Source organism: Pongo abelii, chromosome 13 (genome assembly GCF_028885655.2).
Source record: "Pongo abelii isolate AG06213 chromosome 13, NHGRI_mPonAbe1-v2.0_pri, whole genome shotgun sequence".
Classification (NCBI taxonomy): domain Eukaryota; kingdom Metazoa; phylum Chordata; class Mammalia; order Primates; family Hominidae; genus Pongo; species Pongo abelii.
In genome coordinates this window covers 121,949,454-121,967,303 of record NC_071998.2, presented here as the reverse complement: position 1 = coordinate 121,967,303, position 17,850 = coordinate 121,949,454, and the positions used below count along the sequence as shown (strand labels likewise).

Genomic DNA, 17,850 nt, shown 5'->3' with positions numbered 1-17,850 from the left:
TTCTGTGAAATGGGGAGATTAGGCCTTTCTACCTCCCAGGGTGCAGAGACCACCTTGGAAGCAGGTACCTGGAAAGGGCCAGGACCCCCTTGGTAGATGCTACAGAAACACCTTCAAGACAAAGGACAGCCAAGATGACCATTGTTTCAAGGGCGGTGAGGGTTGTCTTTGCTTCCCCTTCCACCCTACCCAAGATACAGACCCAGGGCCGGCAGCCCCCTGCGGAATTGAGTGTCAAGCCACTTTCTGGCCATTAATCTCTAAGCATCTATCAGGCCCATTTGCTTCAGCCCATCTTAAAAAACCCCAGCTGGGCCCTAGTGGACCAGAAGTGGGGCTGGGAGACAGTGGGGCTGTAGCCAGCTAGAAGCTGCGGCTCTGGGGTGACCCATGTTCTCATGGACCAGGCACTGCACTGTGCCATCTGTGCCCCAGCTGACCCTACTATGGGGGCTCTGGAACATCATGGGTGGTCACCACTTTCGAGTGATCCCGGAAAGATGGTGCCTCCTACCTGATGAGAGGCCAGGGGTACTGATTGAGGCCCACTGGCTGAGAACTCCTCAACCCCAGCCCAAACTTCTGGGTGGGGCTGGGATCGGCTCGGCAGGGTCCTTGATGAATCCTGAACTTGGGAGGCTGGCAGAGACCCAGTAGGCATGGGCGGTGGGGGGTGGGGGTGGGGCATGCATTCAGAAGACAGACTGGGCAACCGACCGCCCCGCCTCCCCGACCCCAACCGCCCTTACAGTGATGACCATGCATCTTTCTTAATGGAACACAACCGCTGAACTTGGTACATTTCAAGTACTTTAGCCTTCCAGTACACCAGACTGCTGATGAAAATCATCTTCCTTGGGCGCCATGTTAATGAGAGGCCAAATTTCATATGCTTGCAAACTTTCCCCCCTGCCTCCTGTCGTACTACACCCCCTCCCCCCAATAAAAGATTGCATCAGAGAGAAAGAGAGATTTCCATAATTTATAGTATGGGCATTTCACTGGGGACAAGCGCTAATCTGTACTTACCGATACATTTAAGAAAATGCATCCTCCGCAAGCCTGCACCATTTATGACTCTTGGCACAAACCACAATGCTCAGTCTTCAATTAAGGGACACCTTAGGGTTCATTATCACACAATCGCTCCCTGTGAACCATGCCAAATGCTGTTTTGGCACAGAGCTTGGAAGATGAATTAGAAGGAAGTCTTCTCTGTAATGCCCTCTCCCGAATTCCCATTACCGTCATCAGCGTTTACGCCCTCCTCCCACTCAGCCCCCTCCCCCCACTTTCCAAGTGCCTTTTACTATTCAATTTCTCAACGTCAAACTGGATTCTCTAGAGGTGCAGTTAAAAATGCCACATCTCCTTTTTGTCTTCCGGCTCTCAACAGGCCTGCCATGGCCGCAGATGGGCTGCCCTCCACACCCCTTTTCGGCCTGAAGGAGCCACAGATGCTTTTTTCCCCTCCTGTCAGAAGCTTGGAGTACAGACAAGGGGCCAGTATTGGCCAGGCACACCCCAGCAAGCCCTGTTCAGGATCGAAACAGGTCTCTGCATCTAAGTAGAGGAGACCCGCACAGAAAGACTTGAGGGCAAAGGCAGGGCCCGCTCAGACATGAAAGCAGACACTGCTCAATGCCAGTCACCCCAACCAACAGGACAGAAGGAAAAAAAAGGCGAGGGCTGATGCTCTCTATTCCTTAATGCCCTTCCAAGTCTGAGGCCCACACTGTCGCCACGAGTCCTAAGACCACAGGACTGTAACTTAACACCTCTGGGGAAGGACACCCCGTTTGTTTCTTCATGAAGGGACAGGACATAATGAGGACGTGTGCTGACGCTTCCCCGCCCTCCTGGCAATCTGGCGTCCCACCGTGGGCACGGGGCTAAGAGCGAGAAAGCCCCACCACCAGAGCCACAGGTGAGGCTGGGGACAAGGAGGCGGGGGATGCAGGCGGCAGCAGTCAGGGAAACCACGCCGCGCCTAGGGCAGCCCACCTACATTTGTAGGCGAACGTGTGTGCATGGCACACAGGGAAGGGGAGCGGGCGGAGGGCAAGGGGCTGCCCAGTCAGTCGCAGAAGCCTGCTGACCCACCGCACACCCTTCAATGCATCTCCCAGCTCCATCCGATGACACTCCCGTACTGACTTCTCACTTAGAGACGCCTGGCTGTGACAGGGAAGGGGAGCTGAGCCCAACCACGGCTCTCAAGTCAAGCTGTCAAATCATACAGAGCCATTAAAATAAAATTAGCTTAACCGAACTAGCTAGACATCTAGGCTGTGCACCAACGAAGGCGGGCAGACGCAGTGCAAGATGACGGGCGAGGCCCGCAGGAATCCTCTTTCCCTCTCGGGTGGCCTCGGGCAGGGGCAGAGGGATGAACCGGCGAATGGAAAGCAAACAGGCCAGAAAGACTTTGCCCACAAGATGCCTTGTGGAGATTTTATTATATAGAGTGTAAAATGAATTGTCAGTCAAATAAAAAGAACGCTTTGTTTTCTTAAAAACCCCATGCATAACATTTTCCAATTGTCTTTTTTAATAGTTAGACATTTCAAGCATTATAAGAAAAATGAGGAGAAAAAACCAGAAACTGTAACTTCAGTACATTTCAAACGGAATGTCCCTCAGGTCAATTAGAAATGCAAGAAAAAATAGCTTCAATTCCGTTTTTTTTCCTTTAAAAATACATGTTATCTGTACAAGATACACTACAGTAAACACTGGAAATCATATTATCCCTTTCATTAAATCAAAATTATTTAATTCATAATGTGGTTAATACTAGATTTATTTATTCATCTAGTTAATCTGACAAAATATTAAGAAAATATTTAAAAGAAAAAAGCAAACAACACCTTGGAATTAAAAATAGTTATAACTACATTTTTATACGGTTTAATGTTCCACAGTGTGTTAAAAGTTATATTGAATTTCTTAATATTAAAAATAACAGTATTTATATTTCTGAGAGAATAGAGAAAGGTTTTTTGTTTTGTTTTAAAAACAAGCTTGGAGGTCTTAGATACACAATTGCAACTGGTAATGGAGACATAAAAAAAGTATGCTAAACACATGAACACATTTTTATATTACCCCTTTCGAACTCTAGAAATTATACAAACCCTACAAAATGCCCCTCCCAACCCCTGTTGGACAGCAATACAATTATCTGTCTCAATTCAGAATTCACATCATTCATTACAATACATAATAGTTCAGTTTTTTTAAAAATGCAATAAAACCAGACAGCCAAGATACGAGAAATTAGAAGTAAAACATTAAATGAATTTACACGTTTAAGAATACTTAAATACTGCTTTAAAATTTTTAAAAAGAATTTGTTACATACCACCTAAGACTTCCAAGCCACTTTCTGTTGCAACAGAAAAAACTGCAAATAAAAAGGACACGAAACAAAACAAAACAAAACCAAAACCATCATGTTGAAATGTCACAGCTCTGAGGCACATTCTGGTGCCTGACTTTGTAGGTATTGCTCCAAAAAGAATCCCAGAGCTTATACATTTGAAATAACAAAAATAATGAAACAAAAATGATCAGCAATTTTTAGTAACTAATTTTCCCGATTTTTAGAAAAATTCCGTTAATCTAAATATAGTGTTTCACAGAACAAAACAACGGTTCTTCATCAAAAGATTTGCAAATGTAAAAACCTCTGTTACAAATAGGTTTTCTTTGACAATGATTTTGAGGGGAGAGTTGGGACGAGGACACTGTCCTACTGCTCCTGTGGGCGGAAGGGAAGAAGAATTAGTCCGTGGTGGCAGGTTCTCAGGTCTGTGTGCCAGTAAGGAGGTGACAGGTCACCCTCTCCCCTCTGGCGCCACGCCGGCACCGACACACACAGACAGGGCCGTGTCCCAGCACCTCCCCGGGGTCTCGCGTCACGGGAGCTGGGCCAGACAAAACCTCTGCTGAAGAGGAGGTCTTGGGCTTCTCTCTCCACTAGGGACTTGGGGCAGGGAAGAGCGGACAGTGGGAGCCACGCTTCTCCTCCGTCGCCACCAGCCCTGACACCTGTTTCCCCAGGACCAGACCCAGACGGCCAATTTGGCAGTGAGAGGCCCAACCAGCTGAGTCCTGGGCCAGGAGGTAACTGAAATGCTATCCATGAGGACCTGACTGGCATCAGGTGGGAAATGCGCCCTGTGGGAACATTTGGACGTCTTCCCTTCTTTAATAAGAAATCCGTTTTTGGCCTCTGAACAGAACCCTCTAGGTTGTGCACAGGAGAGGAAAGCTGGGCTCTCCCCCCCCTGCCCTCTCACTGCCTCCTGCTGCTGCCCGGGCATGGCTGACGGCCTGGCCACTCCACCCTCCTCGAGAGCAGGCGCTGGAGCGCACCCTCTGCACTTGCTCCTTTACAGTTAGGGAAAGTGAGGCTTAGAGGAAGAGAGAGACTACTAATCAGCCCTGAGGTCTGGGGCCTGGACTTGAGGAAAGATCAGGCACTTCCTTGTAGGGGCTGCACCCCCAATCCTGCCACTTGGCCTAAACTTTTTTTCTCCGGAGCGAGGAGGGACAGAGGGGCTGGAGCCGGGCTCTCAGCAGATGCAGCCTCGCTGAGGAGCTATGGGGCCCAGAGGTTCCTCCTAGCCCAGCGCTCTCATCCTGGGGTCAGGAAACACAGGAGGCTTGGGAGCAGGGGCTTGGGGCTAGGGAGTGGCGGCAGTGCTGGTGATTAGCTACAGACCTGGCTGTGGGCCTGCGCCTGCCCTAACGTCTGTCCGTAGAAAGCGACCTGCTGTCTGTAATATTCTGCCCAGGCCATTGTGTAGTCCGGTGGGGAGCTGGCCTGAGGAGCAGCGCTGGCGGCGTGACCTGGTTGACAAAGGAGGAAACACAGGTTATCGGGAGCGGAGGTGCACTGGGCAGGACCCTTCCCAAAGGCCCTAGGCATCTGCTCTCCCTCCGGACAGCTGGAAGGCAGGGAGGTCTGGGAGGCGGGGCGGTGAGGCTGGTGCTGCAGGAGCGCTTGCTACAAAAGGTGCTGTTAGCCTCTTGTTGCCCGGCCCCTGCTATGCCTGTGAAGACCAATCCTCACGCCTGCCTTCTCTCTGCGGAAGCGCATTCTCTGCATCTGCCTGCCTGCCCCTTCAGCTCCCAGGGCCCTGTGACAGACAGAGAAGCGGGGATCCTGGGGTGGGGGTTGGGGAGAACGGGAGTGCCCAGCTTGGGTGCCTGTGATAGTGTCCAAATCCTGTGAACAGCTTCAACACAGGCCCAGGGGTCTGGGAATTGGGATTTGGGGAAGACTGGGCAGCTGAACTTATAGCAGGTCCTCTGGTGACCATGACTCAACACCCCCACCTCCAACCCCTAGAAGAGCCATGAACCTGGCGATGATGCCAACACCAGGGGGACCATTTCTCTGGTGGCCTTCAACCCGATCTCTTCCAACCAGCAAGAAACATCCTCCAAACACAAGGCACATGAGAAACCTCTTTAAACAAGCCCCCAGTCCTCCGGTCTAGTAATCGTGGGATATATCCCGAGAGTCTGGTCCTGATTTTATGTGACTCCCCAAAGACCTTTTGCTTGTTGGGTCCCTCGCCCTGCTCTGAAGGCTGGTTTCATTTCTGGTAGTTAGAAAACGGGCCTACTTAAGAGGAGAAACTAAACACCCAGCTCCAATGCCCAGGTAAGGCCTTCTTCCCTGAATCTCACCACCTCTCCTCATCTGCCCTGAAGCACCAAGACAGAGAACAAGATGCCTGGTTGGTCTGTTTGCCAGCCAGGTGGCACCCAGCTGGAATCTTTCGGTCCCTAAGGAGACCAGACGCCAGCTGAGCCCACACTTCCAGGTGCCACGCCCACCTCAAGTCCTTTGGAGCCCAGCAGGCGGAGAATAAAGAGGAGGGGATGGCAGGCCTGTGCCGAGTCGCAGGGCAGCCTGTGGTCACTGACTGACTATGCCCAGACCCTGACAGAGAGAAGCAGGCAGGTACGGGGTGGAGGACGGAGGCAAATAATGAGATCAAGCCACACAGGGAAGGCATTAGGGAAAAAAGAGGTGACAGTGAGCCTTGGACTCTGAAGTCTCTGGGCTGGAGGGGACTGTGCTGCCGGGAGCCACAGGTTAGGAGGGCCGGGCACTCACTCTGTTTTTTGTAATAGTCTTCCCAGGCCTTGCTGTAGTTGGGCTGGCTGCTCTGCGGCTGGCTCTGCTGGCCTGTGCAAAGAACATAAAAGCAGTCAGGCCTTGCGGGCTCCTCACAGCCTCGGCCCCAGCCCGCCAGCTGCAGGCCCTGCCCTGCACTCCTCCACTTCGCTCCTGGCCACACACGGCTCCGCAGCCCTGCCTGGGAAGGAGATGGCAGCTGGCAGGGCTGGGAGGAGAGGTGTAACTAAGATCACTGTAAGGGTGGGGCTGGGCACACGGGGCAACTAGCAAGGCTACCCTGACTCTCTTCAGATGGGGACGTGAGCTGTGGGTCCACAGATGGGGGGCTTGAGGGCCACAGCCACTTCTGTTCTGAGGCTCCCCAATCAGCCTTCCAAAGGACAGAGACTCCAGAGGCTGCTGACCACTCTCTTCGCGTGGCCCTCTGTTGAAGGCCCGGGGGCTGTGCCTCTGGACCAGCGGAAGTGGAGGGGCCATGTGGACCAGGGGTAGGCAGCACCAGTGGGCTCCTGGACGCTGTCCAGCCTCAGGCCGGCTGGGGTAGGGCAGAGGGAAAGGGGGTGCATGTGTTAGGGTGGTCCAGCCCTTCTCTTTTATGCAGGACCCTGGGTTCACCCTCTAGGCTATGTGGGCAGTGAAGACTGGGGGAGGCGGAGAAACAGCCAACATGGGGGAACAGAGCCTCAGCACCCTGCCACGCACAAGAGGGGGTTCAAAGACTTGACCACAGTGGCGGGTCAGGACCTCTCCTTCTGCCCAGGCTGGGGCTGGCTCAGGTGTCCACCTGCCAAGGCCCACAAAAGACCCCCTCACTGTCTTGTCTCCTGTAAGGATTGCAGCCTGAAGCAGGGAGGAAGGGCGAACCACTGCAGAGAGCACGCAGCCAAATGCTTTCGCCACTAGTTCACTTTGCTGCAGACTGAGGAGCAGTGTGGGGGAAGAAGCAAGCAGCCGGAGGAAGGAGGGAAGGAGACGCCCCGCTTCCTCCCACAGGGGCAGGGCAAAAGCGGGACACAGGCAGCAAACACTCTTCCCTCAGATGCGGAGGGTGCCGGCAAGCAGGACTTCGCTGCCAAACAATATTTCACCAACCCAAACCGGTTCTCAACTGCAAAACCCCTGAATAAACAAAAAAAGCCAAGCTCCACAACATGAGATGAAGGCTGCCCAAGGGCGGCAAGACCACTGGGTGCCTCCTGCGCTCTCCCTTCCTTAGCCCACAGGCCTCTGCCAGTTCCACCCGCCAGGGGGCCGTTTCCCCTGAAGGCCTCCCAGGCCTCAGTGTCCCCAGAGTCAATCCTGGCCACCTTGCTGCCTGGAGGATTCTCTCAGACTAGAACAGCAGGTGAGGAGCCGAGGAAAGGAAACAGGGTCAGCCCCCGTGGCCAAGCGAGCAGAGGGAAAGGGGATGGCTGGTGGGATCTGGGTGCCGTGTGGGTGCTCACCGCAAAGTGTTCTAAGATATTTGAAAGGTTTCATAATAAGATACTGGGGAAAAAAGGGAAGAAACACAACTATACAACTTCAGAGCATGCAAGTACTTTAGAATTCAAACCCAAACCCTTGATTTTACACGTGGCAGAAGTGGAGCTCCAGAGAAGGCAGGGCGTGCCTAAGGCCACACAGCACTGGCCTCAGGACTCTGTGTAAAGCTGAAGTGGCAGAACCCCAGAAAGGGGGCTCAGGCCCTCCGAGCCAGGCTGTGAGGCAGGGCCTGTGGCCTGGGTGCTGTGAGAATCTGCAGACACTGAAGAAAGCCTTTCCAAACACAGGACAGAAACTCCAGATGGGTCAAAAGAACCTGGATCGTACTAAGGTTAAGGGTTCTGCTCTGCTTTGTGAAGGCCACGCCAGAGGGGCTAGACCAGCTCTGAAACCCAACAGTGGTTCCTGAAGCGGCTGTGGGGACAGAGTGGGCGGCGGCTTTGATTCCCACCAGGACTTTCTCCTTCACAAGCAGTCTCCCTGGAGAGGCGGGATGCAGCAGAAGTCATTCCCTAGCTGTTTGCTTCTGAAAAGTTCAGGAGATGGAAGCCTGAGAGGGGAGAGGAAGGCAGCCACCCAAGGCAGGGGGAGGGAGTTGGGGGGCCAGGAGCCAGCCCCCCAGGGGGTGGAGAAGAGGAGGAGCAGAAGCTGGCTCAACCCATCCCCACCCATGCATGGGGAACAAAAGTGACAGAGGCCCAGAGCTCTGAGGACAGGTGGGCCAAGAGAGGGCCAGCCCAGAGTCCTTTCTCTGAGCATGCGCAACCCCTGGTACAGGCCTGCAGGAGGGCCCAAGCCCCACCCAGAGGGCTCCTTGTCATTTGGGGAGGGGTATCCTGGGCCTGCTGGCTGAGTTGAGCGAGGGCGTTTTGGCCCCAGGACTTCTGTGGGCCGCAGCCTTTCTGGAGGGCATGCACTCCCCGCCCCGAGTCACTTACTTGGGACCTGCTGTGTGGGCTGCTGCCACGCCTGGTAGGTGCTGCCCCAGCCCTGGGTCAGAAAGGCCGGAGGACCACTGTGGATGACAAGAGAGTCACTCGTTCCTATAGGGGGCAAGTCACCCCTGTCGTCTCCCTCTTCACTGCTCACCTCCCTCATCCCAGCCAAGCATCACCGGACCCTTGCCTGTCGGCAATAGCCAAGTGACCACCCTAGTCCTGTCTGTCCCAAACTGAGTCACAGCAGGTCACCTACCTCACCGGGGTGCTGTGGGGGTTCCCGTTCACCTTGGCAGCCATGTTTGGGAAGCACCCGGAGCTCCTTGGAGGAAAGGTACTGGGAAAAGGTGAAAGAAACAACAGACTGAGCGCCTCACAACAGATGGCTCGTCCCCTCCCCGCAGCCCCAGGGCACTGAGGGGGCGGTCGGGACAGAAGACCCTCTGCCCTCTGAGAGGCTCCCACCCCATCGCTGAGGTCAGTGAGTGACAGGCCGGAGGGACCGCTGGTGAGAGGAAAAGAAACAAGTCCTGCCCATGCCCAGAACTTCAGGCCTTGGCTGGCACTCCCTAGAAGTAGCTGGAAAGGACAGGGGATCTCTTGGGAGCGAGTGAATTCTCCCAGGCAAGACTGATGCAAAAGACTCACTTTTGATGAGGTGGGGCAGGTGGCTGGCTGAATGGACTCTGTCCAAAGGCTCCAGGTGCTCCGAGATTGGTCCCCTGTGGGGGCACAGAGGGAGCTCTCAGCCGCTGTTGGCTGCACACCTCTTTCCTCTGCCCAGGCCCACCCCGAGGGAAAGCCCAGCTTTTGGGGGGATGGAGTCGAGTGAAGTAAGGACACCTACACACTCACACTAGCCTTCCTTCCCACAGCAGGCTGCGCTGCAGAAATGGCTTCTGCCCTCCAGCGACCAATACCACCACACAGCCAGTCCTGGCACCACCACAACTGCCCTGGTATCACCCTGGGGGTAGGGACCAACCTGCTTGACTCTCCCGTCAACTTAGGCTGGCCCAAGGCTCTTTCTGCCATTCTACGTCCCCATTGAGGTGAGCAGTGGCCCATCTGTCCTCCATCAACACTCCCTTTCTTTATCTGCCTTGAGGTGCCTGAAACTAAAGCCAGAGTCAATGAAAGCTGCCTGCTGGGCTGGCCGCCAGGGCAATGCCAGCAGAGTCCCGGGGCAGCGTGGGGGGAGGCTGCCGCCCCAGCCGCTCATCTAAGCCCACAGGGGAACGGCTCTGGGGCCTCGGCTGCTGCGGCCTTGGTGAGTCCTGCCAGGCTTCCTTCATTGCTTCTGGGCCTGGCTCTGGCACTCCCTGGGTCTCCGACCCTCCCCTTCGGCAAAGCAGGAGGGGGCTTGCCCTCATGTGATGTGAGAACCCACAGGCACAAGAAGCACAAGGTGGCGGTTAAAGCTGGTACCTTGGACATCCAAAAGAAAACAGCTATGAGTAAGCCAGGTGGGGGAAGGGCCCTGTACGTACGCCAACTTTCTCATCTATGAGCTGCCTGGCCACCTCGATCTGCTGGGGAACCCCCCTGATGGTGAATCTCCGCAGGTTGGGGTCGCTGTTGGGAGGGGGGTTCCTCTGAAGCTCCACGTGCGCCCCTGACTGCTGGTTGATGCTTTTGATGTTCTCACCCCCTGTGGACAGCAGAACACAGGCAGAAGAATAAGCAACTACTGTGGCGACCCCTGAGGCTCTGGGACACTTGGCTCCAGAAGACGACTCGGGGGGATTTTGTGCACGTCAGCACTTGCCCTGACAGTAGAGAAGTACTCTCTATTTACTCCAAAGTGGTTCCAACTAAACCCAGGGCTCTCTCACTTGCAAAACTAGCTGTTTGGAGTGAAGCTGGACTTTCTCTCAAGGCCAAGCTGAGGCCACAGATGCCATGTGAAACCTCCATGTGAAGGTCCTGAGTGGCCCAGTGACCAGGTCTGGGCTGAGGCCTGTGGGTCTACACCATGGAGCTCATCCTTGGGGGCCAGCTGTGGGGCTCCCGCCCAGCCAGGGATGGCACTGCCCTTAGCACAAGAATGGTGAGCGAAGGTCCCCTCCATGACAATGGGGCCGTCAGCCTGGCTGTAGGCAACATTCTCCATAGGCCAAACAGATGACCACAGGCCCAACCATGCCTGGAGCCCACTCAGGCCTTCAGTATCCCACCCTGTCACTTCTCAAGTCCCTGCCTCCTCCATGGGGTGACGGTCTAGACAGGCAGTGCAAGGATGGGGTGGAGGTCACAGAGGCCTGGGTGGAGCAGGGCTAACGAAAATTTAGTTGGTCTCTTTCAAAAACCTGCAAGAGAGTCTCAGTCTCTTAATGAAATTTGCGTAATAAAAGCTCCAGCAGCGTAACAATAGTTGGATTCTTCTTCTGAAATTCACAGAACTTGCGGATCTGCTCTGCTCAACTCCGCGGGGGATGGAGTGTTGCTAGGAGGAGCCAGAATACAAGGATAACTTGGAGCACAGTTTGGAAAAGTGGAGAAAAAGGTAATCTGCTCCAAAGCTGGTATAGGGCAGCAGTGAGCCCGGGCGATCAAAAGCAAAGGCCAAGGGCCAGTGTCGGCCCCTCCGCCATGCCCACCGTAAAAAAAACAGGCCCTAAATGCCATGTGGCACCTCACCAAGATACCGTCCACAATCCTCCAAACACTCCAAGCTCCCCTCTACCTACTGCCAGAAAAGCCCTGTCTCAACAGCCTGTCAGGCCAGTCGGGAGGGGACGCTAAAGGCAGACACAAGAGCGTCTTGCCAGGACTCTACAGAGGTCAAGGAATGAAAAAGGCAGGTGGTCCTTCCTGAAGGCAGCAGGGGCAGCCCTTACAGGGGAGAAAAGACGCCAGGAGACATGGCATGCAGATAAGGTCGCATGCAGAAGAGGCTGGTTAAGTTTAGGGTGGTTTTAAATGTAAAAAACAACCAACAAAACCAAATGTTGTGCTTGTGATTTCCTTAAGGTACTGCTGGAGTTTCAGAGAAGCATCCCTGCATTTTCCACCCTGGCCAGACCCGCCTGTCTGGGGACACACCGGGCCAATGCCCACAGCTCTGATTTCCTCTGGGCTGGTGCAAGCCCCTCCTAGGGGACCTTTACCTCTGCCCTTTACTTGGAGGCCATGGATTTTATCTTCTCTGCGCCATGAAAAGCAGGCTCCTAGGCAATGTTTTTTGGGGAGCAATAAAGAATAGAGACTTGGCCAGGCGCGGTGGCTCACGCCTGTAATCCCAGCACTTTGGGAGGCCAAGGCGAGCAGATCACCTGAGGTTGGGAGTTCGAGACCAGCCTGACCAACAGGGAGAAACCCCGTCTCAATTAAAAATACAAAATTAGCCGGGTGTGGTGGCGCATGCCTGTAATCCAAGCTATTCGGGAGGCTGAGGCAGGAGAATCCCTTGAACCCCAGAGGCAGAGGTTGCAGTGAGCCAAGATCACACCACTGCACTCCAGCCTGGGCAACAAAAGCGAAACTCCATCTCAAAAAAATAAAAAAGAATAGAAACCAAAATGGAGACCATTTCCATAGGCACACCTAAGACTCGAGGGAACCCTACCAGCCTCCACCCAGATCCACTTGGTCTGGAGGCAAAAGCACAAGTACACGAGTGTCTGCGACTGAGAATCCTGTGGTCCCCAGACAGCCGAGGCCCCGGCCCTCCCCACTGTGCCCTGGGACCCTCATCCCCAGGCCTTGGGCACATGCTAATAAGATGAGGAGGCGCCACAAAACCTTGTGGGGCCGGAAGGAGTTAATTTAAGTTCATCTTCCTTCAAAATGAGGTCACTAGCTTGGCACATGGTGGCTGTCTATAGACTAATTCAGCAGCCCACTCCATTCTTCTACCTGATGGGGGGCAGAAGTGCCCCACCAGTGGCCCCCCAGCTGGACGTGAAATCGTAAAGCAATTAATCAAACCTGCTAAAAGGCCTGGCTGACAAGAGCAGGCTGGCTATGCTATCTGTCAATGTTGCTGTGTTTATCATGGAAATCCAGCAGGGGCCAGGGAGGCTCTGCGTCTGTCCAGGCCAGAGGCCAAGGAAAGCTGGGCCTGACTGCGTGGGGCTCCTCTCTCTTGCCCAGGCGCCCATCTCAAGGAAAAGAGATGTCTCACATGGGCACTGAGCGGGTGTGTGTGTGTGTGTGTGTGTGTGTGTGTGTGTGTATGTGTGTGACATAGAAAGACCCTCCCGTATCCGAGACGCTAATTAGGCTTCTTTAGGCTGCTACTCAAGCATGGGACACAGACCAGTTACTGCTTCGTTCTCATCACTGTTTTCTAGGAATCACTCAGGATGACTTTGTGGAGGACCAACTACGAGGGGCTGCTCTGTGAGCACCAAGGGTTCACTATGAGAACCTGTCATGGTGAGGCAACAACGCTCAGTCAGGGTTTAGAGACACAAGCAAATGAAAACTTCGCTGACAAAATGGTTTGCAAAAGGCCAAGAAATCTAGATCTAGCTAATCGTCAACCTACAGGCATCAACTAGCTGCAGTCTCACAGCGGTCAGGCTGACGGCCTGGGTAGTGTGGGACTTCTGGCAGCATCTGGCGCAGGCTGCAATATCCCCAAACACTCACCAGCCTGCACACCTGCCGGCAAATGAACACGAACCCATATTGTTCCTACCCAACTCTGAGTGGTTCAGCATCTAAAAGACAACACAGTTTCTTGCATTTTGCAAGAGCATAAGCCCACAGTGCCTGTGAGCAGGGACGAGCGCAGCTCCTGGGAGGTGAGTGTGGAGGGGCTCCCACCTGCCCAGCTCTGGAGGTCTCTGCTAGTGAAGCATCCCCAAGTCCTGCCTATCCAATACGAGTGCCCCTCAAGCAGCTAAGAGGTATTTGGTGATCAAAGAAATTTAAGAAACTCTGGAGAGACGACTGTTTTCCCCACATGCTGTCAAATACCTCATGAAGGCAAATACGAAACCCAGTGACAACAGGAGCCCCCGCTGGCAGTGAGGCCTGGCTCAGAGCCCCACGGAAGCCGAGCCCTGCTGCCACACTGGGAAAGGCCCCACAGCCTCGGCCCTGGTCTCAGTAGCCTTTCTGGGTCCCAGGGCTAGCTAAGATGAACTGCTGCCAATGGCTGAGAAATGTGGCTGCTCTCTCCTGGTTCTCAGTGAAGGACAGGAAGGAGCTACAGTAGCCATGAATGAGGGTTTCTTCCTAATGTTCTCCAAAATGCCCAGAAAAAACTAACAAATCAATGTTTATTTCCCTCCACAGAGAGTCCGTGACTCACGGTAAATATGCAGAAAGGATGAAAACCATTTTCACATGTTATGCGGATCAAGACCAAATACTCAAACCTGGTAAGGGAAAGAAGTGACACACTGTCGAGAAGGAATTTTCACTGAGGATACTGTCTCAACTGTCCCTCTAAGTTCCTTAGAGGTGAGTTAATTGCCAATCAGTCGACTGACAAAGGCCCCCCATCTTGCACAAGGTATCTTTTCACCAAGCTAAGCTGCCCTCAACAGGCAGGGAGTTTACTGCTGTCTCTTCATACTCACCAGAAAAAATACACTTTGCTCCTCACAACAGGCCCGTCAGCAGCCTCAGAGAACCATGCCAAGCAGGGTTTCAGCAGAAGGTGGCTACTGCCTCCAAACCGGGCAGCCCCAGCCTGCAGCAGCAAAGGGACTTCACCAAAGGTTCTGGAGGTCCTGTGACCTGCCTTCCCTCAAGCCAAACAGCTGAGGGGGGATGTGAAACCCCAGCTGCCTCTTACCTTTGCCTATGACGAGGCCACACTTATCGGCTGGCACTGTGTATGTTATCTCCTGGACGCCACCAGGGGCTCCCACGCTCCAGTCGCCACGGCCACGACCTCTTCCTCTGGCTGCTGCCAGGCCTCCAAAGCCGTCTCTTTCCTGGAAAGATCACAGGGCTCTAGTGACCTCTGCCACTGCCACAGCACCACTGCTCCTCTCTTTTCCAGGGAGGAGGTTAAGTGACAGGATGTAATCAATGCCACCCATTAGAACCTAGCACCTTTCCACACTTCCCATTCTGAAGGGCTCTTTCAAGCCAGAATTAACACCCATCACAAGTGTACCTGGGGAGGACCTGTGCAGATGAACACACGCCGTTACATAAACAGCTCAAATGTATCCAACAGAAACAGGCAGACACAAACTCCAAGGCCGAAGCCCAGCGGCCTTTCTCCCTGGAGCTTTCCTCACTGGACCCCGATCTACAGGCATCAAGAGCTGGTCTCTCCCTTGCAGCTGAGGCCCCCCTTTCCTGCGGCGGACACATACTGGGCCTATGGGAAGCCAGATGTGCACAGCCTGCTGACCCTCCCCGACCAGGCACTGCTATGAGTCACAACACCTGGCACTCCAATCAGCAAGAAGGATAAACGGATTTTACTCAGTTTCAGAAAACTCCTTGGCTGTTGTGCCCCCAAGCAGCAGCAGCAGCAACAGGTTCAAGAGTGACCATTCAGGGCTACTTCAGAAGGGAGGAACAGAGGGAACCTGCCAGGGCCTCCTTCCCATGCGGGGCTGGAGAAGTCTCTGAATCATTCTCCCACTGTTCACCCAGCAGAGAGAAAAACCTAAATCTAACAGCTGACAGAGGAAGAGCCCTTTCATTGAGACGGCAGCAAGTCTCATTCCAGCCGCTGTCCGCTGAGTCATTTTGGAGCTGCAGTATTTAAACTCTCTTAAATATGGAGGGTGAACCTGGTCAAGCTAAGAGCTATTTCATGGAAGGGAGAAGCTGTACAGACTTTTCAACACACTGAAGAAATGCTGGGCAAAACCTGCTCATGTTGATTCAGAGTAAACTGAACGTTTAACCCAGAATGTAAACCAGTAGAAAGCTGAGACAACTGGAGTGCTTTTCCCCCACACTCTGCTTTTATGAGAGGCAACTGCCAAGTAAACACGGCAATTTTAGAATTGATGTTCACACATGCACACGAGGCACAGTCAACTTTCTGGGTATGCCACAGATCTCGAAGAAAAGGTTTTCTCCCAAACATCTCACAGCCTCTGCAGCGCAAGGTTCATAAACTTTTTTTGTTTTTTTTTTTTTTTTTAAGACAGAGTTTTTTCTCGCTGCCCAGGCTGGAATGCAACGGCGGGATCCTGGCTCACTGCAACCTCTGCTTCCTGGGTTCAAGCAATTCTCCTGCCTCACTCAGCCTCCTGAGTAGCTGAAACTATAGGTATGCGCCACCACGCCCGGCTAATTTTGTATTTTTAGTAGGCACGGGTCTCACCATGTTGGTCTTGAACGCCTGACCTCAGGTGATCCACCCGCCTTGGCCTCCCAAAGTGCTAGGATTACAGGCGTGAGCCACCACGTCCAGCCAATTTTGTATTTTCAGCAGGGATAGGGTTTCACCATGTTGGTCAGGCTGGTCTCGAACTCCTGACCTCAGGGGATCCGCTTGCCTCGGCCTCCCAAAATGCTGGGATTACAAGAGTGAGCCACTGTGCCTGGCCAAAGTTCATAAACTCTTGCTACAAAAAAAAGGATGTTAGAGATCATTTAGAGCAGGGGTGTTCAATCTTTTGGCTTCCCTGGGCCACACTGGAAGAAGAATTGCCTTGGGCCACCCATAAAATACACTAACACTAATGATAGCTGATGAGCTTAAAAAAAAAAAAAAAACCACACACACACACGAAATCGCGTAGCATTTTAAGAAAGTTTATGAATTTGTGTTGGGCTGCATTCAATGCTGTTCCTGGGCTGCGTGCAGCCCACAGGCTGAACGAGCTTGATTCAGTGGCTGTTTTATAAACTTGTCTAATCTTAAGAACTGCCTGGGTCTCTAGTGAAGACCCAAGACCCTCCCTTGGAAATGCTGATTCAGTAGATCTGGAGTGGGGACCTACACATTTGTAATTTGAGTAAGAACCACCAGATGGCTCTTAGGGGATCACATGGAGAGCACTGCCTCGTGCAAAGCACCCTGAGTCTGCTGCTGGGAACACCAGACCCAGAGGTTCAAAGGCTGCTCCAAGGTCACATGACTGATGGCAGAGCTGGGACTATAATTTCCAATCTCTCGATTATTCTTCTGTTCTGGTCATTCTCAAATGTATCCTCAGTCCTACCATCAGTTACAGGGGTTCCTAGCACTGTCACACAAGCTGGCTCACAGTCCAAAGATGTGCATGAAATCAAGTGCATGAAGGCAGCTTTAGGACTCTGGAGGACCCTGAAGTGCCTTCTACCACTAAGACTGGATTTCACTAACACAGATTAACATTAAATACACTTGATTATTTGAAACTTGGCGACCAATCTCCATGGTATTTCCCCACATGGTTTAAATAGCCAGAAACTTACTGTGTAAAGGCAATCTAGATGGTGAGGTAAATAAAGGCAGAATAATTAATGAGCAGAAAAAAATACCAAGAAGGCAGGAAAGAGGCTGATGTAGAGAAACTGATGGTTTCCCATAATGTGACTTGAGACGCCTCAGGGTGACAGCTCTATGGTGCTGCACCGAGAGCCCCGGGTAGCACTTTCCACTTCTGCAGCCCAAACACTCACACTCCGCAGAGGTGGACCCACCTGGGCTGTAAGAATCAGCTCGCTGATGATATGCGCTGCATGCTGACACCGATCCGGAGGGCCCATGACCTGGGCAGCTCTTTCTGGACTAATCCCATCATCTGAGATGTCAGGTGAGACGCAGGATTAGAAAAAAGCCCAACGTTAGAAGCAAACAAGGATTAATCTGATTCCCAATCAATATTCTTACCCATGGTGCCAAAAGGGGCAACAGGAATACTGCCAGCTGCAGGGACTCTTTCGGAGTGATGTGGGTGATAGGAAAATGTGTGTAATTATATTGTTTCGCACGTTTCAGTTCAATGCTCAATTCTTATGCAATTATAGCCATTTAAAAAATGTATCATTAAAGAACTAAAACAAAACTTGACTTTAAAAAAGCCAAGGGAGTCAGAGCAGAGCTATGGCAACAGCTTCCAGAGAAGAGCCTGTCATGTTTTCCTCTTTTCAGACCACATCGAAAATTTTGCTCATTAAGGCAAATTTATAAAATTTAAAAATTTGTCCTTTATTCTAAGATGTTTTGTCTTTGTATGTGGTTTTAAATTATCTCCCATTTAATAAAATCAAAATAATATATATATTTTTTAAAATTTTACTTGGCAAAATCAAAAGCTGACATACTATGCATTTATGACATACTATGCATACACTCCAAGGAGAAAAAAGAAAAAAGGCCTGGAAATCAAAGGTGACCGACATGTATCC

General features: G+C 52.5%; 1 protein-coding gene across 5 annotated transcripts in view; it reads right to left on the bottom strand.

Annotated features, from left to right (window-relative positions):
- Positions 1–2,424: 2,424 nt before the first annotated feature.
- The window catches only part of FUBP3 (far upstream element binding protein 3), a 59,019-nt gene continuing 43,593 nt past the window's right edge, over positions 2,425–17,850 (bottom strand). For 3 of the 5 annotated variants that reach the window (XM_009244964.4, XM_063714094.1, XM_063714095.1), the window contains 8 exons: positions 17,143–17,243; positions 14,336–14,477; positions 10,074–10,234; positions 9,232–9,305; positions 8,840–8,920; positions 8,584–8,660; positions 4,730–4,857; positions 2,425–3,763 (listed from right to left, as the gene is read on the bottom strand). In XM_009244964.4, coding sequence (XP_009243239.1) covers positions 3,755–3,763; positions 4,730–4,857; positions 8,584–8,660; positions 8,840–8,920; positions 9,232–9,305; positions 10,074–10,234; positions 14,336–14,477; positions 17,143–17,243 — 773 coding nt within the window. In that variant the 3' untranslated portion in view covers positions 2,425–3,754. Of the gene's footprint in view, positions 3,764–4,729; positions 4,858–6,136; positions 6,209–8,583; positions 8,661–8,839; positions 8,921–9,231; positions 9,306–10,073; positions 10,235–14,335; positions 14,478–17,142; positions 17,244–17,850 lie in introns of all 5 variants that reach the window. The other 2 variants (XM_002820305.5, XM_009244963.3) reach the window with 1 other exon arrangement.